Below are 26,058 nucleotides of genomic sequence, written 5' to 3' on the forward strand. Positions count from 1 at the left end.
CGCGGAGACCGAGCGACGTCGTCCCGTTGATTGAATTTGAAAAAAAAAAAAAAAAAATGAGAAATGTCCGAGTACGGAATTCGAGTTCCTCTCGCTAATTGGCTTACCCGAGGAGGTATATGGCGGTGACGATGCCCGCTATGACGAAGCCGATTACCAATAAAGAGAACACGATGCTTCTCCAGTTGTGTCCACCCTCGCCGTAAGTGAGGTCCTGCAACATAAAAGAAAATCGCCGCGGATCGCGGATTAAAAAGTTCTCCTCGTCGCTCGTTGAGGTACACCGGACCGCGCGGGATCAGCCCATTCCAGGGCGATCCGGATAAAGCGTTGTAATAAGCATTGCTTGGCATTATCGAACGTGCGAGGATATATGACGAGAAACACGGGGAGCCTTAAAAATAATCGCGACCGACGCGGAGCTTGGAAACGTTCAACGACAATTTTCATCCCCCGTCGTCAATCGAGTCCTCCTCACCGTGCGAGTATAATTCAGATCCGTCGATCCTACGACGAATTCCGATACTCCGTCGACCGCAATTCGGATTACGCATCCGGAGCGATAAATTTCGCCAGACCTCTGTCTCCCTGAGATTTTCACGGGGCCCCCTTTTCCCCAAGTTCTTTCTCTATATTTTTATTATCGGGTCGGGTTACGAGGTCCGCGGACAGCGTTGAGAATTATTATCGGACTATACGGCCGCGTAACACGGAGTGCCGGTGTTAAGTTCTGGAGAGGTGATACAAATGCGGCACGTACACCGCGACCTACGTACGTACCGTAGGGTAAATAAGGTGGTGATACCCAAGGGCGTGATACCGTGACCGTAGAGTACAGCGGGTAGGTCGTACCTCTCCCTCTGAAATTGCCTCCCACGGTGATTGGTCGAGGACCGTGCAGCGCGACTCGGCATTGCCGTTTTAACCGTCAGATGCAGGACGTTACGCGACGTCGTTACCTTCTCAACGACTTCGATTTACCGCGAATGTATCCCGCGTCCTCTCCGCGAAGTTGGGAGATGAAAAGCTCGAGTGACCTCAAATATTCCGAGCTATTCGCACCGACGCGTGATCGAACGACGGAGAAATAGAGAACACCGATGATTTCCGTCTTCAGTTTTTACGGGCGATTGATCTTCGTCACTGTTCAGTCGAGAAGGCGTTTGGCAGGCCGCACGGTTTCTTATACAATTCCAAAAATAACACGATTTATGAGCTTTTAACCGTTTGTTTAATTCTCAATTTTGGAAATTCCCAAATTCTTGTCTTCGGAATACCGAGATCGGATCGGTTGTAACCCACGCGTCACACACGTGTGATTTATTACAGTTCATAACGCGCTATTTTATTTTACGATCGTATAAGATTGAACGAGAAAACTTTTCAAGATTCTTTTTCTCCCTCATTTCTATATAACGTCTCACCTAATGACCGCAGCGATGATCCGCATCTGGGTATACCTATACATCCATACCATTCGATTTCCAACGCAGAACAACCCTTTCTTATTTTCCAACGCCTCTGGAAATTGACAAACGATTGACTCCCGAACGAAAAACAACGATCTTTGATTGGCCAGCATCACTCGGTAATCGCTTTTCAACGACTTGTTTATCACAATAAATTCCGGGACAATCGAATCCACGTACGGTATCGTTATTCCCCGCCTCTGGTTAACTTTTTCGAAGTCTGTTTCTCCCGACTGTATTCAAAATCATTCTCACATCACCTTTCGAATCCATGCGGATCTATCTTCGGTTGCATAAAGGGAAACAAAAATAATCCGTAACCTCGAGGTCGCGTGAAATGAGTTCAATGTCGTAACGCCGTTGTAACATTTCTAACGAGATCAGCATAAAAATGTAGTCGTGTATACGGTTGGCAACGAAACCCCTCTCCGGAATCCATATCTGCGTCGGGGGGTCAAAGCTACAGGTGAAAAAATGAATAAAAATAGCCGACGATTACACGAGCGCACGAACGAATGATGGGGCAAATTTTCGCGCAAATTTATAAAATATTCGCTTATCCGGTTGATAGGAAAAAAACGTCAGTATCTCACCCACCAAATGGCAGATTGTGTTGCAACACGCCATCTCGCCAGCCACTTGGTCCGCCGGTTAGGTAATGAAGCTTATTTCGGAACTTTTTCAATCGACGACTGTTTCGATTAGAGAGTAATTATCACCGACGTCATTATTTTCGTTGCATCGCCATCACTTTTGCAGTTATCATCACTACTGATAAATCAATGAATAATTCTGCTATCGATTTTCCGAATTAATTTCCTCCCCGTCAATATATTATTTGATCTTCTGATCGTACGAGAGGTGAATATGTTCGTAAAGTCAGCTCTCCTCTTTTGATTTTGTGTGTATTTTTTTCGGTGCCACCTTTTGAATATTATCACAAAAATCACACAACGCGATGCGACGCGACCGCCCGACGACGTTTCGCGTAAAAGTAGAAGAAGTGAGAACGTTACGGCTTTGGAAGCCACTAGCTGCTGGGTGGTTACGTTGTAGCTTCGATTGCGTTACGTTAGCTGGGCGAGACTATTACCGTTGTTTGTTTGTTCGTCCCACCCTGGCATGTCGGAGGACAGGCCGCTACCAGGTGGTAATCAACTTACGAATTTACCTCGCACGAACTTCCTCATCCGATATAACGGTGACTATACTTCAATGCGCAAACTCTGCGAATGCAGCTGATGTCGATGACTTTGATTACGGCGCGATTGGAATTTCTCATCAGAGACAATCGCAATAATGATTCGACATTGTGAAACCTTTCACCGCAACGCCGTTCGAACACCCCTAATGCCGTTTGTTCTTCATTTTTTTCAGCCCCTTTGTACGAGAGAAAAAACTGTGGTAATAATTTCAGCCCTCCCCTATTTTAATCCGGCCAAAATCTTGGCGGTAGAATGCACTTGTGGCGTAGGCTTGTTACTACGTAGCGATTATTCAGATGCAGCGTATAATCGGGGCGCATCATCACCTCGGTGGGTTATGCGGTAAACCGGAAGTGGATTAGGTGCGAGGACCGCGTGTGTTTGACCTCTACTTGCATCTCATGCAAGCCAAGAGAATTGCCGGAGTGGTTGTACCTGTGATGTTGTCGCGACGTAGCGGATATTTGAATAATAATAGGGGATGTGACCCGATCTTTGATGCACCATCACTCTTCTCTACTCGTAAAACTCGTCGTTCTCGAAAGGCGGAACGTGGCGATGCATTTTTTTTTTTACTTTCCCTAACAAATAATGATGAATAATTAAAATTAAATTGACAACCGGAGACTGGGAAATTATCCAACGCTGACCAGAGATGAAATACGAAGTGGCACGAGTTCCGTTACCTCTGCAAATGTTACCTCTCCCTTATCGTTTCAATTGACCGTCGCGGAATGACAGATCTACCCTTTGCGTAATACATTTCCTGGGATTGAGGATGTTGAAAAACTGGATTTGAAGAGTCGAGTTACAGGAAAATGACGAACGAGGGAATAAGAGTTAAACTACAATTGAAACCAATCGAAAAATCTTGATTGATCTACGGCGAAAGGCCCGAAACTCGATCAATTTTCGAATTCCTGAGATCAGAATGTAGCCAAAAATAAAGTAGTTTGGAAATTGATTGTAATACACTTTTCTGACGTATTTTGACCTCGGGAATCCGAATCTAAAAGGAAAATTGACCTATCTCTAAAATTGACCGAGTTATCGCCAATTTTCAGCTTTTTGGGGTCGAAAATGAAAAATTAATTTTTTAGTCTATATTAATGTAATTTGAGCCCAGGAATTCGAATCTGGAAGAAAAATTGATCTATCTTAAAAAATGACCGAGTTATCTCCATTTTTTCGCATTTTTTTGCATAAATTCGAGGATATCTCAAAGGGAAAAAATCGTAGCTCATTTTGGACAACGGATTCGTGTTCCTGAGGTCAAAATACGTAAGGAAAGTGCCATACGATCGATTTTAAAAAATAAAAATTTTTGGCCGAAATTTGAAAAAATCCAAAGGGGTACACCTTGAAAAAATCTCAAATTTTGACCAAAATTTTTTATTTTTTAAAATTGATCGTATGGCACTTTTCTTACGTATTTTGACCTCAGAAAGACGAATCCGTTGTTCAAAATGAGCTACGATTTTTTCCCTTCGAGATATCCTCAAATTTATGCCAAAAAATGCCTAAAAACGACGATAACTCGATAAATTTTATAGATAGATCCATTTTTCTTCCAGATTCAGATTCCTGGGCTCAAAATACATAAATATAGATGAAAAAATTAATTTTTTATTTTTCACCCCAAAAAGCTGAAAATTGGCGATAACTCTGTCAATTTTACAGATAGGTCAATTTTTCTTTCAGATTCGGATTCCCGAGATCAAAATACGCCAGAAAAGTGTAATACAATCAATTTCTAAACTACTTTACTTTTTGCTCAAAAATCGATTTTTTTTTGCTCAAAAATTGATGTTTTTCTGCCCAAAAATCAATTTTTTTTTGGTTTTCCAAGAGTAATCTGACGTACAATCAGCTCAGGAATCCAAATCTGAAAGCTAAAATCATCTACTCATGCAATCGATCGAGTAATCATCAATTATTTGCTGTTGGGAGCAGAAAAATTATAAGATACATCGAGTGGTTTTAGTCGTAGACCCACTTTGCTTCGTCGCATCTATGGATGGAGCGAAATATTCGAATTTCTCAATTCTCCAGCAAACCCGAGCTTAGCTGGAGTCAGGTAGCCACGAGCGAGGGGTCTTGTTGTGGGGAGTCACCTCTGCTCAGCCCCGAAGGTGACGTCTCACAACAAAACGCTACGCTGCCGGCTACGCTGACTCCAGCAAAACTCGGGTTCGCTGATGAATTGAGAAATTCGAATATTTTGACGCAGAGATATCCTCAAATTTATGACAAAAAAAGCGATAAAATGGCGATAACTCAGTCAATTCAGTAGATAGATCAATTCTTTCAGATTCAGATTCCTGAGATTAAAATACGTCAGAAAAATGTAATGTAATTAATTTCCAAACTACTTTACTTTTGGTCTAAAAATTAGTAAAATCAATTCATCATTTTTGGTTTAATTGGCTTTTTTCCCGATACAATTGATCTGAGGAATCGGAAAATCTCCGAGTAAAGTCACAATGCAATGTGGGGCGCACGTGCAATGCTATAGTTGCATGAAAAATTCAAACGGAACTAAAAGATTCCATTAATTTTATTTTGTTTCGACCTCGTTTGAATCGTCGAGGACGAATTTCTGAAAGCTGGCATGAAAAAACGTTCACGTTTTCACTTCCTTTTTTCATTTGGTTCTTTGTCCTATTGTTAATTTTTCCTCTGCTTTCTGTTTTGGACAGGATCGGAATGTTATTTTGTCCATCCCACGTGGGTCAGCGGCGCGGTTTATCCGCAGTGGTTTTCTGGAGTATCGATTTCGGGGTAGACCAGGATTTGTTCGTCGTCACGGGCATCGCACTCTCCCCCCTCCCCCCCCGAGATTCGTGGTAAATACGTATATACGTATCCGCGGTTGCGTTCCTTTTGTATTTTCAAATTTTCAAGTCCCCCGAATGCGAAACGAACGCGGATTCTGATAACCGAACGATCGACGGTATCGAAGGGGATTCCGATCGACACGGGTAACAAACAATTACGGACGATCGTCACAACGTTGAACATCGAGAAGAGTCTTAAGCTGGCGATTGATTACCTCTTTTACCTGGGCAGACTTTGACCGGGGATCGGCGACCTGGACGGTCTCGTCGGGAGGTAGCCGCCAGGAGTTCCTCTCGACGTTGACGCTGGCGTTCATAGCTCCTGATGCCGCCTTGTACGAGCCACCTGAAGTTCAGGGCTCGTTACGGGGTCCCCAGGGTAACCCCTGGGCCACTCCTGGGGCCGAGGGGATGCCCTCCGATCCACAGTTCCTCACCTTTAAGCAAAAAAACCGAGAAAATCGGGATTAGAAAACACGACTCGCCGCAGAAGAAATTCTTCCTACGATACGAAGGCGTCGGGCAAGGTAAAAACCGAGTCGAAACGAAAGTCACGGTGCATCGCAAATTGGAATTTCATAAATTCTCGACGGGGGTGACGGAGCAGAAGAAGCACTTCCCTGATTCAGGATTTTTTTGATCCTCTGAGGTCAGCCGTGACGCAACGAGACGGTCCGAGCAGAGGGAAACTAATCAGCGCTAAGTCACAGTGGAGGCTGCAAACGTCTCTTTCGTTATCCGAACTCTCTTTCTCCCCTCCGTTTTCTCTGTGTGTGTTTAATCACTCGCGGATGTCGGGAGTAGAGTTTCTGAGCTCTTCCCGAGCTATCGGGTGAGAATTAGTCAGAAATTGTTTTTTTTTCCCTTTTTTCTCCACCCCTCCTCGGCCGCCGCCATCTCCGCCGATGGTACGCCAGAACTTTCGGATCGGAGATCGCTAACAACCCCCACCCTCGAAGATTTGCCCCTTGATTTGACCCTAAGGCGTTCGAGAATATTTTCTCATCCCCGACGATATTTCAATTTTCAAATATAACCGATTTCCAAGTCTTGTTCGCCTTGTTCTTTACGATCTCCGATAAGAGCAATGGAAAAGGAAAATCACTTTCTTGTTTACACTCTACCCCTCGAAAATATGTTTCTTCTTTCTTTCTTCCTCTTATTTTCCCGATTCCTTATTTTTTTTTCTTTTTTGGTTTTTCGTGATCGAAAATGCGAAACAAAAATATAAAAACTGAATTCTCGCCTATGAGGCACGTTTGAAAAAAAACTTGAGCCAATATCGCGTACCGTGTATAACCGTGAGGTTTATTCTCCGTGCTTTCTGGACAGCTACGAGCGGTATCGCCGCTGCCGCTCCGGCTGCATGCTGAAATGTTACGAGCTCTCGGCTTTCCTCGTATTACACAATGTATCCCGTTTAACCCCTGAAGGTTGAGAATTGTTTTGGGCACGGCCAGCGCCATATTCCGAGACCGAAAACACGTTCGACTCGAGCCGAAACACCGCCGGTATAACGAAGAGGGGGATGAAAAAAAAGGAGAAAGAGAATTGGCTTCATTCAATAAATCCGGGAGAAGCCAGAAGCGTAAAAAAGTGAATCGTCTTCGGTTAGATCAGGGGAGGGGTTGAAAGGAGAGAGAGCAGTTTTTACACACTCGACCTTCGTGTTCGACCTTTGATCCGGATCAAGTGTTCAGTTTTTCCAATTAATTAGCGTCGCTGGTTGGCCCGCGGTTCGTTGACAAATTCTTCTTAATTACCATTTTCACTCGCTCCGAGTAACCCCGAGGAGGACGTCGAAGACGAGGATGAGAACGAAGCGGAAGTGGTTCGGAAGGGGGCCGTTAATAAAGATTGATTTCGTTGCGGACGTTACCTCGCGAACCAGACGGTGCGTCGTCCGAGTGGCGAAAGAAGTAGGGGGTCCGAAATGAAAAAAAAAAAAAAAGAGTGAAAAAAAAAAGGCTGAGAGTAAAAATGACGTTGCAACGGCAAAAACGTAACACATTCGCGAGACGGCGAGGGGTTCGAGAGGGACGTACGAGGGTGGGGGTGGGGGTGGGGGTGGGAAGGCACGAAATGGGACGTTATCTCGAGCCGTGACGTCAGAGAGGTATGTTACGTCAGCAGTGCGGCAGACCGTGTGGGTGGGGACGGCAGGTCGAGGGACGAGGGATGAGGGAGGAATCGCGAGCAAGGGCGGGTGGGGTTAGCGGAACTCGGAACTAGCTACGTTGAAGAGAGCAACGAAGAGACCGAGGGAGCGAGAGATCCGGGGGGCGAGGGAGAAACCGAAACAGGGTCGGCTACCCCTAGATACCGGGGCGCCCGTCCGGCAACCGACTCGCATCCCTCTACGTCCGACAATCGTCCCTCTCGCACCCTTTCGCCCTCGCGCCTCTCGGCCCTCCCTCCCTCCCTTCGGTCTTCGTCCTTCTCCGGGACGCACGTTCCCTCCGTTTCCCTTTCGGCGAAACTCATTTCACGACCCGGTATTATACGGTACGTACCTCGTACCCTCCGGCGAAAGCTCGCCGCGTCGCGTCAGGTTCATCCGTCGCGTTCGCGGTGTCTTTCGCTCTTCCGTCTTTCGTTTCGGACGCTGCGAACGTCGCTCTCGGTTTCGCGGACCGACGCAACGGGGGTAAAAAAACAAGCAACGGATTCAGGGTCGTCCCTCCTCACATTTTACATCTCTCGGGCGAACTCGAAGCATGGCAAACGGTCGGAAAACTGAATCATTTCCTCATCTGTCCTTCGTATTTCCGGCTAATCTTTCTCGATTAAGAGTAATAGCTGTTTTTCTTCCCTCGCCCTCATCCCCCCTCGGCGTGTTTTTCTCTCCGATCCCCCGAGCGTGTATTTACACCGATTTTATTTCGTTTCATTTTTTCCGCCGCTCTTCGTACTTTCCCTGGGAACGTATTAGACTAATGAACGACGAAACGGAACCCAATTACATCCAAATGTAAAATGATACTTGGAAAGTAATGAGCGCCGAATTAATGTGTAGAAATTTCCCGGGTCACATAGTTCGGGGGCTTTATTATCCGGGATATATCTCTGTATTTTTTTCCTAGGGGATAACCGTGTCCGGGCGTTAAGCTGCACGGGAAGAGAGAGGGATGAAACGTGAAATGCACAGGGCGGAAGTAAGACGGATCCGTTTTCTACAGTCGGGAATTAAGGAGGGACGGTGAGAGGGTGCAGGGCAGTCGGGTATGAGGTCTTAATTCCTGACTCGCGAGCTGGAAGGTCTACCGGAATTCCCGTAGGGATACGTGCCGGCTTCCAGGGTTAAAAGTTTTCCCGCGTTGCATACGTACGTAGGTATACCGAGCCGGTAAACTCCGGCTACTGAAGTGGGTTCTTTATTTTTTATTCATTTTTTTTCCGCCAAGTCCGACGCCCGACGTGTAAGTAAACTCGCGATATAAACTGCAATTCTGGACCCTGAAACTTGAAGATGCACTCTCCAGTCTAGCGACGACGTTGTAACCTACGGGATTTAATGTCTCACTTATATTACACCGGGGAGACATTGTTTCACCTTTTTCCCTTTTTTTTTTTGTACCGTACTTCCGACACTGCCGCCGTTGTAGTTGAACGTCGCAGCGAGTCGAATAAGGATGAGGACGTGCTCGACGAATTGCACGGTACGGAAGGAATGAAGGTGACAAATAAAAGAGAACGAGGGAGAGAAATGCCAGAAATGTATCCCGGTTTTCGTGGCGGAATTTTCGCTAGCGCGTAAGACGACGCGTCCGGTTCGGTGTCTTTGGAAACTTTTCACGACTCTTGAGGGTGTTGAAAATTGAATTTACGCCGAACGGTGAATTAGGTTGATTCTTCGGCGATGCCGCGATGGGTAAACAGACGTCGCGTGATCGGTCAACGTGGTCGGGTCTTCCTCCCAGTTTTCTCCGTACTCCGCAAGGTCCGACGCGCAACGCGAAAACATTTCCATGCTTTTTTATCAACCGTTTTCTTTCTACCTTTTTTTCTTTCAAGACTTCCTCGACTCTACGGACCTCCAGGCACCGGATGGCCTTTTGCCAAAATATTCTTGGATCCATACTACCGATGCTTCACGTCTGCCCGCGAAGACGAATCGGAAAAGCGCCAGGAAGACGCGGAGCAAGAAGAAGAAGAAGAAGAAGAAGATCTACCAAAAAAATCACAAGGCTTGCCCGAAGCTATCGGTGACATTTGGTGCCGAGGTATTCGATCGCCTGTTGTACTTTTTTGGACGAGTAATTTTATGACCTCAGATTGGAACGCGGTTCCGAAGAAAAAATTATTATGGTCGGTTCGTTTGCGAGGTGAGCTTGCAAGCTACTCGGAAAAACGTGGATCGGCACGATTTTCGATTCATGAATGTCAAAAGAAAAATGGAGAGAAAAGAATCTTGTAATTTTCCACTTCTTCAGGATATCCGTGTATGAAAAGTAAAGGAAGTTGGAGAAAATGAATAAAAGAACTGGAATATACATTTTGTATCACATTACCCGACACGCGAACTCTCGGTTCATAACGTTATGCATATTATATCGTAAAACATAAACACAAATATACGTGACGTTGACAACCCCAAGGTTTGAGAACTGGCGATCTCTTTTTTTTTTTCTATCGATTTTTGTTTTTCCTCGTGACGAGGTATTTCAAGATTATCTTTCATCTTCAAGGCCCTCCGAAATCAATTCGCGACGGAACAATGAGGCTACTCACTTCCGACGGTCGACGAATAATATTTGCTCTTGAGATTTTCGAAATTCGTTCCACTGAATCGAGAAAACTCGTCCTTCTGGGCTCCGCCGGACCGGACCTTCGGCGATTTTAGTTGGATGGAAAAATAGCTGCACTAGATTTGCTTTCCATCGTGAGGATGATGGACGACCTGAAAAATTGGCGCGGTTCTGATCCAGACCCTGAAGCGAAAGTCTTCAAGGTCTCGAAGGTTTGACGGAGAGTCGAAAAAAGGTGGAAAAAAACGCCGCTTCTATTTCAGTTTCGTTTCCCCCAAGGTCCCCCGTCCCGCGATATGAAAGTGGAAGGCTCCGCCGGTGTGACTTCCGGCTTATTCCAGAGGTCTGACTGTTCCGAATTAATTGCTGGACGTTTATAGTACCTCGCGTGGTAGCCGCGGACCTGACTTAAACAGCGAGTTACCAACACGCAACGCGGTATATTTTTACGTCAAACGACAGCGCGACCAGCGCAACGGTACGTCGCGACGTTCGTCAAAGACTCTCAGGCATTAATTTCACCTCCTTCAACGTCGTAGAATGCCTCGAGAATGAAAAATTTAGGACCACCCGAATCTCCCTGTAACGATTCGCGAATCGTGGCCAAAAATCAGGACCCCCGACGTCTTCCAAAAAACTGTACCTACTCTTCCTCGTCGCCTATTCTATGTACGTAAAGTTTTGAGCTTTCCTTCGAGGTATTTTTTTGCTCCACCCTCATTCGGCCCTTCGTTGTCCATGATAACCGGGGGATCATTTTCCGCGTCATTTTACCCCCTCGTCCCGTTAGACGAACCTTTTTTCCACACGCCTCTCACTCGGTTACCGGGATCCGACGTTACGTACAAACCAGCGGACCGTGCACCTCGATGGGGGCACTCGTTTTTTGCCTCTCTTTTTCTTTCATTCCATCTTTCGTCCCAGCCGTAAATTCGACGAATCGGTTTACTTGATCATTCGATTACTTGCAAATTGAGGTGCGTACCGAGTAAAAGTTTGGATCGCTGGTGCGAAAAATTATTTGTCGTCGTGTGTCTTCACCGGAGTGGTTGGAGGAACAGAAATATTTTTGGGAAAATTCGTTTGCCAGGAAAAAATCGAGGGAATAAAAAGTTCCGGGTTTACCTGGGAGTTGGGGGGTTGCAGGGCGATAGGAGAGGGGTAGCGGTTGAGGTAAATCGACTCCCGAGGGATAATAAAGAGCGGTGCGGACGAATATACCTGTGCAAGGCATGGCGCATACTCGTATAAATAACCATACGCCAACGAACACCTATACACGTACGTTGTACCTACACTTCGGTGACGGAAGATGAACGATATACAGGGCGCACCGTATACCCCGACGCGTAATTAATTATCAGGCTCTCAAACTGCTGACTAAACGCCGCGGAGACTAGGTATATACACATGTCGGAGTTTGGGTGAAAACCTGCGGACCGATGGCGGTAAATGGAAAAGTGGATAGACCAAAGTACGGAGAGCGAGGGAATACTTGGGGGAAAAAAACATTGATAATCACGTTGAAAATAATGAGGTTGAACGACGAACCGTTCAACAGTTGGTTAAATGTTTTTCCTTCGAAGAGATAAAATGATAAGGAAATCAGATGAAACCCGGCGGAGGATCTCTTTGGAAAATTTGAAAAAATCGTTCGAGTTTCAAATATTCATTCTCTTGACAGAAGCGAATTGAAATTTCGAAGGTGAAACGTGCTCGGAATAAATTCGATCGTCGCAGGTATATTCCTTCCTTCGGATATATATAAATCAGGTGTCGATGCAGAAAATGTGAAGCGCAGTTTTCGACATCTCGTTCGTGATTAAAATCACACTGGATTGTATACTTTTTTACGTAAGATTTTGGCACGTGTCGTTCGATGGGAATTTACGTACAACTGGATATCGGAGATATCGACCCACATCGCGAATTCGTTGTAAAACGTCGTTCTCCCCGTTATAATCGTGTCTTTCGTCAGACTCTTTGGCAGCGTTTTCGTTCGCCGTAGACTTTTCGATAAATGACGACGCTCGACCCTGCCGGGGGTGTATCCATCCCCTTGCGGTTCGCGCGATTATTGGCCGAAGTATCCATCATACCAGATATCGTCCGTCGTTTCGCTTTATAGTCGGATTCCTTCTATGGCGCCATGCAACTGGGTAATTCCCTTCAGAAGAACGTAGTTAATACCGAGACATCTACTTGGAATGTTAATAAATCGCTACCATTATCACCGTCGCGTTATCTACCGCGGCTCACGGTGAAGAACGTTTTTTTTCTCTCTTTATCCTTGCGATCGGTGGAAGACGTTATCCTCTGCACTTCGGTCCTACTGACAATCGGAGGATACTCAAAACAGGGATAAACACCGTCTGCTTTTTTTTGGTGAGCATTCGGTCGTTAAAAAGGCGTACGCCGCCAACTGGGACATTTTATGAGAGTAAATCGTTTCAACGAAGTTAAATAAATCCTCTTACAAATGAGAGACAGACCGACACAGCTGTTGTGCCCTACGAATGACCACATCCCAGGGATGATCGTAAACGTGATTCTCTTGGAGTCGCTTTGGTTATTTTGGTTGTTGAGTTTTTCTTTTTCAACACCGTAGTCTGTTCAAGGGGAACGAGGTGAAACTGTGCATTTGCAGTTAAAATTCAGGTAACTACCTTGACCGAAGATATCCAATCCTTTCAAAGACCGTCGAAAACGAAGCTTCGATTCCGCAGAGAGGACGAACACGTCATTCGTCAGACTCCCCTTCGAATCTTTTTTTTTTCTAGTAGGAAGAAAAAAAAAAATTGTCAACCTTTTCAACACCTTGCACTGCACTCTGAACTTATAAAAACGACAGTCGGTAGTAATTCTATACCGTCTACAAGTTTTATCGATCTCTCGAGGGTACGTTACTCCAAAATGACCTTCATCTTCACCTTCTTCTCCGCTCCTTCTTTTTTCCTATTCTACTTTTTCGGTTGGACGAACTCCAGTAATCGTCTGTTTTTTCACTTTCAACCTGTCTCGATAGCTTTCAACTTTCTAATCGCAGTTTCGACGCGAACACTTTCGGTATTCTCGGCTACTTTGCGCAAACCCACCTCTTCGAGTAGTGCCCAAAATCGTACTGATCTTTTCAAAGCTTGTAAATAGAAACATAACTTTTCGTGAGCCGACCACGTGGTCCGTTGTGAATTTTTCGCACGTGCTGAACTCAATTCTACGCAAATGAAATCAAAAATATATCAAAACTCCGGTAAATATTTCGGAATGTGTATCTGTATCTTGGACCTGATCTCCAACGGTCTCATCTCCGACACTAGGCGACATTCGACAAAAATAGCCAACATCGCCAGCTCTCTGTCTCTACCGCAGAACTGAACGCGTTCCAAGATTATTATTATTATCATTATTATTATTTTTATGATTATCATCATATTATACCTAGATGCGTTATGGCGTTCGTCGTTCGCGCGAACGTCTCCTTTATTTTGGATCATCGCGTATCGAGCGGACGTTTTCCACCTCGGCGGAATTTTATCCGGATCGCGAGCTCCGAATTCTATAAAAATATTTCGCGTGTTTTTCCGTCTGTTCCGTTGAAAAAAAACTAAAAAGCTCTTCAACCAAACGGGAAAGAGCGGGCGACTCCGTTGATCTCGCACGTGCGAAACTCGAACGACGATCGTCACCGCGCATGAAGATTTTACAGGCTTGCGGAACCTTAGCGGCGTCACCGTCTTCTCGGGATCGATTACGTGGATAATGAGAGGAATAAATTTCCCCTAGGATAAAACTATTGACGAATAATTTACATATTGATATGCGATGCGTGAGCGGGGGAAAAGGTACCCTCGGAGTGTACGAGATTACCGAACATGTATCGCTGAGATACACGTACATTCATCCCTATAGATATGATCGTTTCGTGTGGCGTTGCTGCCAATAAATTTCTACGGCAATGCAGTATTTATTCAACATTCCCTCCTCCTCCGTTCCTCGTCGCCCCCCCCCCTTCGACCTAAGAGTTTCTCTCCTCGTACCCCATCCTCCGCACCGCACTTCCCGTTGACGAACGATCGCGGGATACGGGAATCGAACGCGTACCTACGTGCCCATATCCGGACTCGCCGCAGCTGCAGTTGGAATTTTTCAAACCTCCGGGATTCGGTTTGCCGTCACTTTTTTCAACGCTTGCTTAAACTCGTGCCCTTTATCCGGTCGCCGCCGCGGTACCGACGACGAGATCTCCGATACCTCGCGCTCCGTAACACCTGTCAAATGAATCGCCAAAAAAAGACGACGAGAGATCGTGCAGCCGAGGTAGAAAATCAACGGTAATATTTTTCTTTCTTTCTTTCGACGATTATTATCGATGTCAATTTTTACGATATAAATTCGATCGGGGGTTCGTCGCTAAAAGGAGGGAAGGAAGAAAAAAAAAACGCTTCGAACAAACGATATCCGAACCCCTTCCCGATTCCTCGTCGTTTCGGGTTGATCGGAGTAATTAGCATTTTATAACTCGTAAAATACAATCGTTCGATACACCGTCATAGGAGGGAGAGGGATGGGGGTAGCGCGAGGTTTATCAGCGTGGTTTATTAGCTTGCGGACGCTTGTAAAGCGCCTCCCGCCCCCCTTCGCCGAAGAGGCGAGTGTGAGAAAGGGTTTTGTATACGTATAACGTTGGCTGGAAGGGAATTCTCCTTGCGCTATTAATCAGCCGCGAAACACTTTAAAGTATTACGTATACCGCAGGATGCCTTGCGCTACACCCCCGATACACTTGGTACGTTTTGGAAAAGAGAATGGGTGCCAAAAAACCAAAAAAAACAATAAAAACCGAAAGCTTTTAAGTAACAAGTTATTTCTGGTGACCGGAAGTTTGATACGCATAGACTTTGTACGGCGTAGGGGGATCGATGGCCGAGATCGAGGTGACCCTATAGGTGCGCAACGGCGATTGCTTAACCGAGTAACCTTGGCAGGGGGGGGAAGATGGGAGAGGGATTTTTAAACGATTGGAACGAAGGGGTTGACGGAAGAACGAGATGAAAAAAATGAGCGGAGGGATCGGGGAATCGATGGGGATGAAGTCGAAGTGAGAGAGTGCAAGGAATACGTACTACCGCGACGGTTACTCTCTCTCTTAGTCTCTCTCTCGTCGCGTTGGTGAACTCCTGTTTTTTTTTTTTTTCGCTCGTTTCCTTTTTCCTACTCTCCCCTCCCCCTACCCCTCCCCCCCGTCTCTCTCTCGGGCATACCACCTTACCCAGGTGAGGGTTGCGGTTTCCATGGTTACCGGGCTGCCCTCCCGGATCCTAGGTCAGGGCCAGCCAAGCCGCCGTACCGCTGCAAACAGGTGTACGTAGGTGGGCAGGTGGACGGATGGATGGATGGATGGATGGATGGGTGCGTTTCGTTGCGTCGCGTCGCGTTACTTCCACGTATTCCCCGTGCGAAAATCGCGAACCCTCGATAACGGGGATGATCGTCGTCGACGAACGGTGTGAAGAGACGTCGTGCGTTTTCGGCGAAAATGCAAACGGACGCGAACGCGAATGGATTCGCTTCTCCGTGAATTTCTGTTTCACTTGGTGAGACGCGTTTCGAGTCGATTTTCGCCCGCATCTCGTCGTAAGAACGTCGCGGATAATCGCGTGCGCGTTCGAACGCCCCGGCGTTCGAGCTTTCGGGTAAAAAGGTCGATCTCGAAATTCTCCGCTCGCACGGGAACTAGTTGGAAAAGTTTCAAACCTTTTCTATAAATATTCCCATTGGTTGATCTTGCGACCGAGAAACGTCAAGATCTCACATCCCCTTTAACCCGGGGGGGAGGGGGGGATCGAGGAGTTCGGAGTATTCGGGCGGGGGGGGTTTTTCCGCGCACCACCTCAGCCTAGGGGTCTCGCGAGCCCGTTGGGGACCTCCGCCGTTGCCTGTGTGCCGGTAGCTTTAACCCACCCGAGATACGTGGTGCGTTTGGGATCGATAGCGAAGCAGCTACTACCCCACGCAGTCTCTGCTCTCGAACACGGTTTCGTCGACCCGCGCCTCCCCCGACTTCCCGGGACCTCTTCTCCTCCCCCCCCACCCCCCCTGGCCCTTCTTCTCTCTTCCTCTCCCTTTTTCTCCCTCCGAACCCCCCCTTTTCGCAGGGACCGGTGACGCGTGTCCTCGCCTCGTCATCGACTCAGCGGCCGCCGATCGTCGCTACCAATTTTTTCCACCCCCGCTAATCGGATGATCGAACGACGATTTTCGCCGGCGACTATCGACGCCACCTCGCGATCCCTAACCAAGAGTTTCAGCCGGCTAAATGTATTCAGCCGTTGAAAACTGCAGATCGGAATCCGGTGTAGGTATAGGTATACGTATACTCGAGTAGGTATTACCGAACCGGCGAGTCGGGAGTAAATCGGAAGTGGTTAGAGAAGAAGTGACTCGGGCAGCTTTTAGCCGAAAAGGAAGTGGCGCCCGGTGACGCAGGAATAGCCGGAGGGATTGCGAGGATTCGCATTTGCAGAGTTGAAAAGGACGATTGAATATTCCGGGGTCCACGGACGGGGGGGGTGGACGAAGCGCAAGGGATGACTGGGAAGGGAATCCCGGATTTCGGGGGGGTGGCGAGGGGGATGGGGGGATGGAAGCCGAGCTGAATTGGCTGCGGGGTCACTTTATATTCAGTCTTCGTCATCTGCATATATCGAGGACTCTGCGGCAATATCATCTTTTTCTCATCCCCCTCGGCGTAAAACCGGCCGTCATCGAGCTTTTCTTCTTACCGTTGCAGGTGGTGCTGCTGCCGTACGACGTCATCCGATCGCTCGTCTCGATCGCCGACTCCTCTGGGATTCGCCGGAGTCTCCCGGCTACGAAAAAAGTTTCGTTCGAGTCGCGATCGAATTAATCGACCATGTGGCACCTGTATCTTCGCTTCGCTTCGATTCTCGGCAGCAGTTGTTGCGATTTAAAAATAAAAACCTTTCAAATTTTTATCACCCTCGTACGGTATGGAGTACGTCCGCGTACTTTTAGCCGGTACAATATAATTCTTCCCTGAAATTCCGCAGCCTCGATTCATGCCTGGTATATACTTGTATGCGAATAGGAGTTATATCCGCTTTGTTGAGCAATCTTCCGATTCTATCGCGCAGCGAACCGAGTTCAATTTGGAACGAAGGATACGTAGATGGGTCTATATATACATAGGTATATAACATATGTAACTCTTGCATACAAAGTGCACCTGCTGCGCCCCTAAAAATTGACGAGAAAAAAGGAGACAATGTCTCAAAATTGACGCCGCTCGACTTGACATTCCCGGAATTTTCAAAATTCACCTCATGCGTTCGGACTTTTTACAGAAATACTGAATTCGTGGCGACACGACGATCTCGGCGAGCTTAATAGAAAAATCCTGCGCGAGGTAAAAATTTCAAATTAGAGAAATAAAGTTGGCGAGGAAGAGAAAAAAAAGCAAATTGGAAAAAGGGAATAAAAAATGAGCGGGGAAAATTAGACGACGAATTAACAGCTCCGAGGGGTTAAACGTGATGACGGTGGAATGTTCGGGGGCATGAAATGGAAGAAAGTGGGTAGATGAAATGACGGGAAGGAGATCTGAAAAGAAAAGTGAAGCTAAAGGAGAACGAGAGAGTGGATATAAAATTAGCGAAATTTCCTTCCCACCGTGAGAGATATTTCAGCAGTCCTACGCAAGTACACGTATAAAATCGTCGGGGGACGCGCGCGTGCGGCGTCTCATTCGGGCGACGCGTTTTCAACGCCGCAATCCGATATGAAAGCGCCGCCACTTTTTGCAGGAGCGAAAATTCAGCAGGGTGACGCCAGCGCGACGCTCGTCTCGCAGACTCCTCGTGAACGCCTCGACGATTCGAGTGGTATACGCTACTTTGGGACCCCCGGGTACTACACCGACACTCGTCGCGAGCTCGATCGTACCGCGAAGCTTATTCGATGATAATTAGCCGGAAAACTGTTGACGAATTTTTTATTTCTCCTCTCCACTTCGACTCGACGTCACGCGTGGGAGGGTCGAAAACCAAACGGACGTTACGCGGGATAAAAAGACGGTATCGCGGCCCCGCGAGTTTCAGATCTGCGATTTCGGACATTCTTCTCGCGGACGGTCGAACGCTCGGGACGTTTATTCAACGCAATAATTAACGACGGAGAGGCGAAAAAATTTGTCAGTGTAAAATGAAGGAGGGAAGGAGGAGAATTTCGCGTTTCGACCGCGGGGTTTTCATCGGGTGTTTTCTATAGGTGAGAGAGAGAGTCTGCAGGGCGTGCAGGGGTCACGTCGGCTCTTATTCAAATGAGGAGCGTTAAAACAAGCCCGGCCCGTAATTAGCCCTCGGGCGTCGCGACGCCCTCCCACTACCGTACGCAGCCTTTCCCCGTTCCCATTCTATTTTTCAGTTCCTTTTCTACGCGAGAATTTTCCCTTTCGGACGATCGGACGGATAGCGGAGAGGAACGGCGAACGAAACTGGGAGAGAGGGAAAAACGAAAAGCCAAAAACTAGGCCTCGGCGCCTTGGTTTTTGTAATACCTAGGCGGAGGAAATGGGGAGCGGAGGAGGTAGCCGTCCTTCCTTACATTACACACGCCACCACCCTCGCAAAGAGACCAACGCGAGCTTTATTCGACTGCCGGAGCTGCCCTCCGGCGAAACTCGGCTACGTAGAGAAGATGGGTACCTACTCGCGAAATGACTTTCGACTTACGCGGCTTCGTCGCAATTAAAATTAACCGCCAGCGATGGTCGAGGGAGGTCGAATATTCGAAGGTTTCCGATGCCTCCGACTCGGGACCACGTCCATTTTTTCTGGAACGCGTAACGCGGCGTTGACATTGATAAAATTTTCCGCGTAAAATTTCAACGTATTAATGTGCATTTCGATAAAGAGAAACAACGCGTCCGAGTCGATTCCAATATCATCGTACGTGGCCGGATGAAAAGCGTTTGAAATTATTCATGAATGAAAAGCGGCGCTGGGTAGAAGAGTTGTTTTTCTTCTTCTTCCCTTTTTTAAGGGTTCGATTTAACCCTCCGCACATCGTCGATGATCGAGGGGTTGCTACAGTTGCCGTTGAAAATTTAACGTCTCCTCGGCCCGAGATCGCTGACGGCCCCCATAGGGGTGTCGATTTTTAGCTACCCAGTGTTTCCGCGGAATGAGTATCGTACACGTATACGTGTGTCTACTGTGGATAGGGTGAGAAATCCGCGAAAGCGGCGAGGGCGCCGAGGTGGTCGGATCCGTTAATAATTCAGGAGAGTTTTCCGCTTTTCGTGGTTCCGTAGGAAGAAGCGAACCGTGCACGGTACACCTATACGCGAGGATAAGGTATATCATCCGCGCGTCCGATTTTAAAAACCTGCGAGAAATCTACCCGAGGAAAAAGCTCGGTGCGGATGTTCGTTGATAATTTATTCCCAGGGCGTGAAAATTTCGATAGGGTAAATTTTTTTCTCCAATTTTCTCCGCGTCAGGAAATTATTCCGTGTGTCGCCGATACGACGAGAAATGTCGAGGCTGATCCGGTGGAAGGTTCGAATTTTCAACATTAGCGAGGGTCCGGTTCTCCCGAATTTACGAATAAAATTTTATACCCGGTAGTTTTTCGACTTGGGTTGGAAAAAAATTTGCTGTCACGACAAATCGAACAACTCCACGTTTTTCGCTGATTTGTTTCAGGGGGAGAAAAACTTGCAAGTTCCATCACTTTTTCGTTTTTTTTTTCTTTTTTTTTTTCACCTACTTTTACGACATCTGCCAACTTATTACACGTACGTGTAGTATGTCTGAAAGATTAAATTTCACGAGGTCATGATACGAGCTGTCGTATATCTGAAATAGTAACGAGATATCCTCGTCTCCCAAACACCAATCACGCTCTAAACTTCGCAGCTTGCACACGTAACGCATAGGAATAACATTTTTTCGGTGAATTTTTTTTTGTTCGGGACCACCCTCTGTACGTCGACGCGTTCAACGCGACGGCTAGTGCCGATCCGAAATTAGAGCGAAAGTAAATCGGAGAAGGTGATATCGACGTCTAATTGGGATTGCTGGGGGTGCGAGAGCCAAACGTCGTCGGTTCTCCCCGGAGGATCTTCCGGTATCCCGTCTCGGTTTGGTCCTAGGTGGAGGGTACGAGGTAACGGGGGTTCCGCTCTCTGATTTCTCGTCAACTTTATACCCCCACACGAGGTATACTCGGATAGAGGAGCCGAGAGAGAGAGAGATAGCGAGAAGAAGGGAGATAAGGCGTCGGTTGATTCGTCGCGATGCCTCGCGACACCCCAAAATCTCGCAATCGGTGCAATTAACTCGCTCACCTTTGATTACTATCAATTTCTAACGAAACTATCGCGATGACGATAATCACGCGGCGTTATACGTCGTCGCGGAATTAACAATATCTCGTTTGCAGCCGTGCGAATTTCGCAACTGTAAGATCGAGGCGGACGAAGACACCGCAGGAGCAGCGGATCCGCGGCGGCCGCGGAATTAAAATTTCCTTTCTCTTAAGCGACGCTCTCGTCGAGCATCTACTTTGTTCTTTGTTCGTTCTTCGGGGCGCATTGTGCATCTTCCGCGAATATGTACGACGAGTGGTGCACCTATACACGTACGCTTTCACGTGCGAGTATTTCGTAGTAAAATCTTGGAGCGAGGGAGGAGAGGGGGTGCGAGCTTTTTTCTTAGGGGTTCAAGGAGCCATAGCCGTATATAAGGGGGTTAGGTGGGGTCATATCGATCCCTGGCATCCAACTTGTTCAGTTTTAGCCGTCTTCCTTTATTCCGCCGATATCAACCCCCTCCCCTGCCCTCTCATCCCTTCACCCCGTTCTACATCTCTTTTCTTCTTCCGCCCGTGATCCATTCTGTGCAGTATCTTTTTCTTCGTCTCACTCTATTTCCATCTTTTTCCCGTTCTTTGTATCCACGTCTGTTTTTTTCCTTACTTTTTTTTCTTCTTCTCTCTCTCCCTCTGTGTTTTTTCTCTCAACTTTTCCACTCCCTTCTTATTTTTCTCATTTTCTCTATTTTATCCACCGCAAGTTAAACGCGGATAAAAATACCCCCGTGCGTTTCGCGAATTCGTTCGTTATCGCTGACAAAAAAATAGAAAACAAAACTACACCAGCTCGGCGAATACCTCGTCGATTCGATTTCCTTTTCGATCTGCTTGAATTTTTGATAAACTTCACAATACGGTAGTTGAAAAAAAAATAAAACGCTTACGACGACCAAAAAAAAAAGATCGGAGAACAGCTCGTTCGGTTTTTCTTTTCCAGCATCGTTTTCTGCTCGCTTTGACTTTTTTTTTTATCACCCCAGCTAGCGACCAGACCTCGCTTCGTTTTCTTCTCCGGGCTTTCACATAGGTATGTACCATTCACTCGCGGCTCTGGCAAAAGGAGTATAGTTATATTTGTTCCAGCATTAACCGAAGGTACATATACCTACGTGAGAGACACTCTTGTAACTGAGTTTACTCAGATCTGGTATGGTTGATACAAGCTGGGAGGACTTTATACGTGTATAACGAAGGAGAAACAGCTGGTGCATGAACTGGAGCTGGAATTGTGTACAGGTGCGGATGGTAGGGATATACCGACACACCGTGAACATCTGTGGGTGTCACAAGTACGAAGAGGACTCGAGATCTCTGGTAGATCCGAAGAAACGGCGAGCGAAATGTTGAGCGAAATAAGTTTTTCGATCCGTCGCTTGACTTTCCAGCAAATTTTGGTGATTTTTAGTTTTCTTTTTCGCTGGAATGTGCTTTTTTTTCTGGTGCATATTATACCGGTGGGGCACGTAGCTCGAAGCATTTATCAATAGCGAGAGAGGATATTAGAAGTACACGAGAAGTGATGTACCTGCGGGTATTGGAAATTCAATAAAAGTCCGCGAAATGTACCCGCTACCTATACTTTTATTGTAGACGTTCGCAACTTGGCAAAAATGAAACAAAAATAAAATAAATATCGCGTAGAACCTCGTGGTCGCACTTATATATGTATATACACGCAAACACGTATCGGTACATCGGAGCTAGCGCGTACATAAGATCATAGAAAAGAGATGCGGTGTAATCGATATCGTAGTCTGGTTTGGCAGCGTATAATAACACGGCCAAAGCTACGAACTAGCTGGATGGTTGAAACTACCCCCCTGCAAACAGCCATGGGGGCTGAGTTTTGCTGGCTTTCAGAAACAGCTGCACCGTTCGCGTTCTGCCAAACTCCGTTACCTACTTAAAATAATAACGACGTCGCGACGCCCAGTCTCGAGACAATGCAGCCGCAGCCGAACGTTTCCACCACACCGCTGCAGATCCGTGTGAGAATACCATATTTATCCCGTGCTCCGACAACGAGACGTGATCGATTCGACCGAAATCGCACGAAAAGCTTCGCGGAGGCCGAAGAATTTGGAAATTTTTCTTTAAATTCGGATAAAGTAAATCCCTCCGCCCGGGTATCGTCGAAATAACATCGATCGACCGCCGAGCGATCGAAGGAAGAAATGAAGAAAAAAAAAAAAAATAAAGTAACGGCGTTCTAAATTTTTCGAAAGCTCGATCGACTCGGTAATTCCGATCCAACGAGGAGATTGCGATAATTTCGTTGTTCGAATAGCGAGTTTAGCAGATCGGGATGTGAAATATGAAGATATGCGCATAAATGCGGTGAATGCAAATCTAATGGGTGTGATATTACCTAACAGCGTTACTGCTCACTCAACTGCAAAGTGTTCCGCGTATATTACACTCCTTTCAGTTATAGGTACATGTGGTATATTCAAGAGCTGTCTATCCGTCGTATACCTCCTACCCACCTATGTGTTAGCGTATACATATTTATGTGTCACGGTACACATTTATCACAGAGTTCTAAAGATTCACTCGGACCGAGAGAAGAATCGACGAGCTTCACAAAGGACCATCGGACGACTAATTTCGAGGAACTATACCACCGCGCTCGCTACCAAATAAAGCACATTTTCGCCGCACGATATTCGTTATTTGACATTCAAAGAGAAGGAAACCGAGTCGTCGGGGGGGAGGGGATGGAAAAAAGGGGAAAAACAAAAAGGGAGGAAAAGATCTTTTCCATTTCTGGATAAATCGGAATCCCGAGTGGCTGCTTCCTCAGCTCGTCCACACTGGTATGTGTAGCGTACCTTTCAGCCAGCTACTTCTCTCTATCGTAGGAAATCGCGCGCAGAGCTTTTCGCACTCTCGCGATTAAATGTTTACCACGCGACGAGGTCTGCCCGATACGCGGACGGGGGACACGACGGCGTTGAGCTTTCGGGTTTTCCGAATGGATTTCCATTTGCATCGGCCGATATATCGCAGGGACGGTGACTTTATCTCATTCCCCGTGACACAGGGAATACCTAAAATTGCACGAGTGAGGGAATTAGCCATGCTCTCTACCGGATTACACACATAGCGCTCCGAATCATCCACCCGGTTCATCCACCTATTACACGGATTTTCCCCAGATAGTTCTGTGTCGTCTAGCTGCTGTTGCACTATTTAATGCAATTCAATACTTACGGACACCTGCGTATCGTCACAGTCGAACGTACACGCGAACCCCCTACTGCGGCCGAATCACGTGACGATCGCAAGCTCTCTCTCCGCTCTCTCTATCATCCGATTGCTGGATTAAAACAATGCTGTGACCGTAAAACGATATCCTCCTTTTTTTCCGACGTTACGGGAGCTCAGCTTTGCATTTTTGAAATGTTCGAACAAATCTATCCATTGATTTTCACCCCTGCGCGAGGATTTTTTTAATCACTCGCCATTGAAAAATTCTTCGGAGTTTTTTTCGGCAATTCCGGTCCGCCAGCTCGACGAGTGACACCCACACTCGAGATATTTCGATGAACTTTCTCGGGAAAAATTGGGGAAAATTGGAAGAAAAAAACATTGACAACAAAAAAATTGAAAATTATATAAAAAGATGGGTAACAATTCGGTGACCGTTCCCGCTTACCTTATAGCTGGTGGTTCAGTATTTCCGAGTAACAGGGAACCACCGGGGGTAGCGCAAGAATCGTGGGGGGCTCAAAGCAAGCTCGCCCGGGCGGCATGGCTCCCTCCTCCGCATCCCCCCGCCCCCCCGTTCACAGGCGGTCTCTGGATGCTGCCGTAGTATCCTTTGATCCTTGGGTAATACAATTTATTTCCCTTTCCCGTTTATGATCGTTAGCTGTTGGGTGCCACGCAGAGTCTTCTGCAGATCATATACTAGAGTCGTAGATAGCTTTACAAGGTTCGGTCGTCTATCGGTATTTTTTCGTTTCGACTTTTTTTTCTCCCCTCTCTTATTTTCAATGCGGGACACAAGTAACGACAATACACGCCATTACAAAATTTTCATTCTACACACTGTTTTGTCCTTCAATTATTAATTGTTTCGTATTCGCTTCGTTTTTTGTAATTTGTTAATCTGTTGTGTGCTTTTTGATTTTTCTGTTTCAGGAGCTTTAACTTATACACCAGTGCGCACTAGCTGTTATACCATAGAATCACTTGTATAAATAATTGAAAGAAAATGAATCTGCGACAGTAGAAAGTAATTCGAGAAAGGAACAGAAAAATTGATCAACAAGAATGACACAGATTTTTGGAACCGCAATTCGCACAATTCCATTAATTGAAATATTTTTCTTTTTTACTCGCTTCAAACTGATGGAAAATCTTCACTCAATTGATATATTATTTTATATGTTAACGGCTTTTGATTCGTCTTGCTGAAAATCAATTTATATTTATGAAAAAACCGAATCACAAATAAATGCGTTTTTTTTTTTTTACGTGTAACGATATTTGCGAAGAAATCACTTTTACGTATGTCGCATGTGTAGATATATATTCCTCATCGGTCGTTCACAATCCATAGAAAATCAAAACCTTAATTTCATCAAATAAATATCACTGTTACAGAAGATCGTTTTGTTTCTCCTGGTTTTCGTAGATCGTAATTAATTTTTTATGGGTTTTTTCTGTGTTTCACGGTTCTTAACATTTATTATTACTGATCATCGGTGTTTTTTTTTTAATCAAATTTTTTAGATGTACTCAAAATTACACATCTCATTACATGTCAGGTCTCATCTCGGTTTACTGACAAAAAATGAAAAGCTTTCGATTTTTCCGTCATTGTATTTCGCGTAACAAATGCACCCTGACAATCAACCCCTATTTGTCTCTTTATTCATGACTTTTTTCTTTACCTTTTCTTCTTCTCCTACGTCATTCTCATTACAATTGCAATTGTGTGTATACTATTATCCTACATGTACAGGTACACATAGGCCGTCGACTGCTTTCGATCTGCAATTTTATTCCTAATTTATTTATTTTGATTCTGTAATTTTTTTCTCAACTACTTTTTTCCTTTTCTGTTTTTTTTTTTTTTATCTTATTTTAATCCTAAAATTTGTTGTTCTAGTGTCCTTTTTAATTTTCTCCTTCTTCGCCTCGATGATTTTTCAAATATTTCTCGTAACAAGGGGGTAATAATTTGTTTATCTATGTGTAAAATATATATACCATATATTATTTAATATGGATATTATACGTTCTCTAACCGCGATCACCATCAATTCCGGGGGCGCAGGACATCTCGGCCCGGCCACTGCGCCGGCACTGAACCTTCGCCGCAGCTTCAGGCGGCTCTTTCCACCCCCACTATAAAATATCCACCCCCGCATCCCTCTCGCATTCCCTTTTCCTA

General features: G+C 46.1%; 2 protein-coding genes across 10 annotated transcripts in view; one reads left to right on the forward strand and one right to left on the reverse strand.

Annotated features, from left to right (window-relative positions):
• The window catches only part of LOC105683857 (inactive dipeptidyl peptidase 10), a 31,015-nt gene extending 5,438 nt beyond the window's left edge, over positions 1-25,577 (reverse strand). The window contains exons 1-4 of one of the 9 annotated variants that reach the window (XM_048659549.1): positions 13,190-13,570; positions 12,926-13,035; positions 5,727-5,948; positions 108-214 (exon numbers count right to left, since the gene is read on the reverse strand). In XM_048659549.1, the coding sequence (XP_048515506.1) occupies positions 108-214; positions 5,727-5,828 (209 nt within the window). In that variant the 5' untranslated portion in view covers positions 5,829-5,948; positions 12,926-13,035; positions 13,190-13,570. Of the gene's footprint in view, positions 1-107; positions 215-2,066; positions 2,574-5,726; positions 5,949-6,801; positions 6,822-12,736; positions 12,757-12,925; positions 13,571-24,312 lie in introns of those variants that run through there. The other 8 variants (XM_048659548.1, XM_048659550.1, XM_048659551.1 and 5 more) reach the window with 8 other exon arrangements.
• On the forward strand, positions 6,227-10,087 carry LOC125502047. The gene is made up of 2 exons (XM_048659556.1): positions 6,227-6,343; positions 9,526-10,087. Exons 1-2 carry the CDS (start codon positions 6,303-6,305, stop codon positions 9,926-9,928), a joined length of 444 nt encoding a protein of 147 aa, XP_048515513.1. The 5' UTR covers positions 6,227-6,302; the 3' UTR covers positions 9,929-10,087.
• Positions 25,578-26,058: the final 481 nt, after the last annotated feature.

Source organism: Athalia rosae, chromosome 8 (assembly GCF_917208135.1).
Source record: "Athalia rosae chromosome 8, iyAthRosa1.1, whole genome shotgun sequence".
Taxonomy (NCBI): Eukaryota; Metazoa; Arthropoda; class Insecta; order Hymenoptera; family Athaliidae; genus Athalia; species Athalia rosae.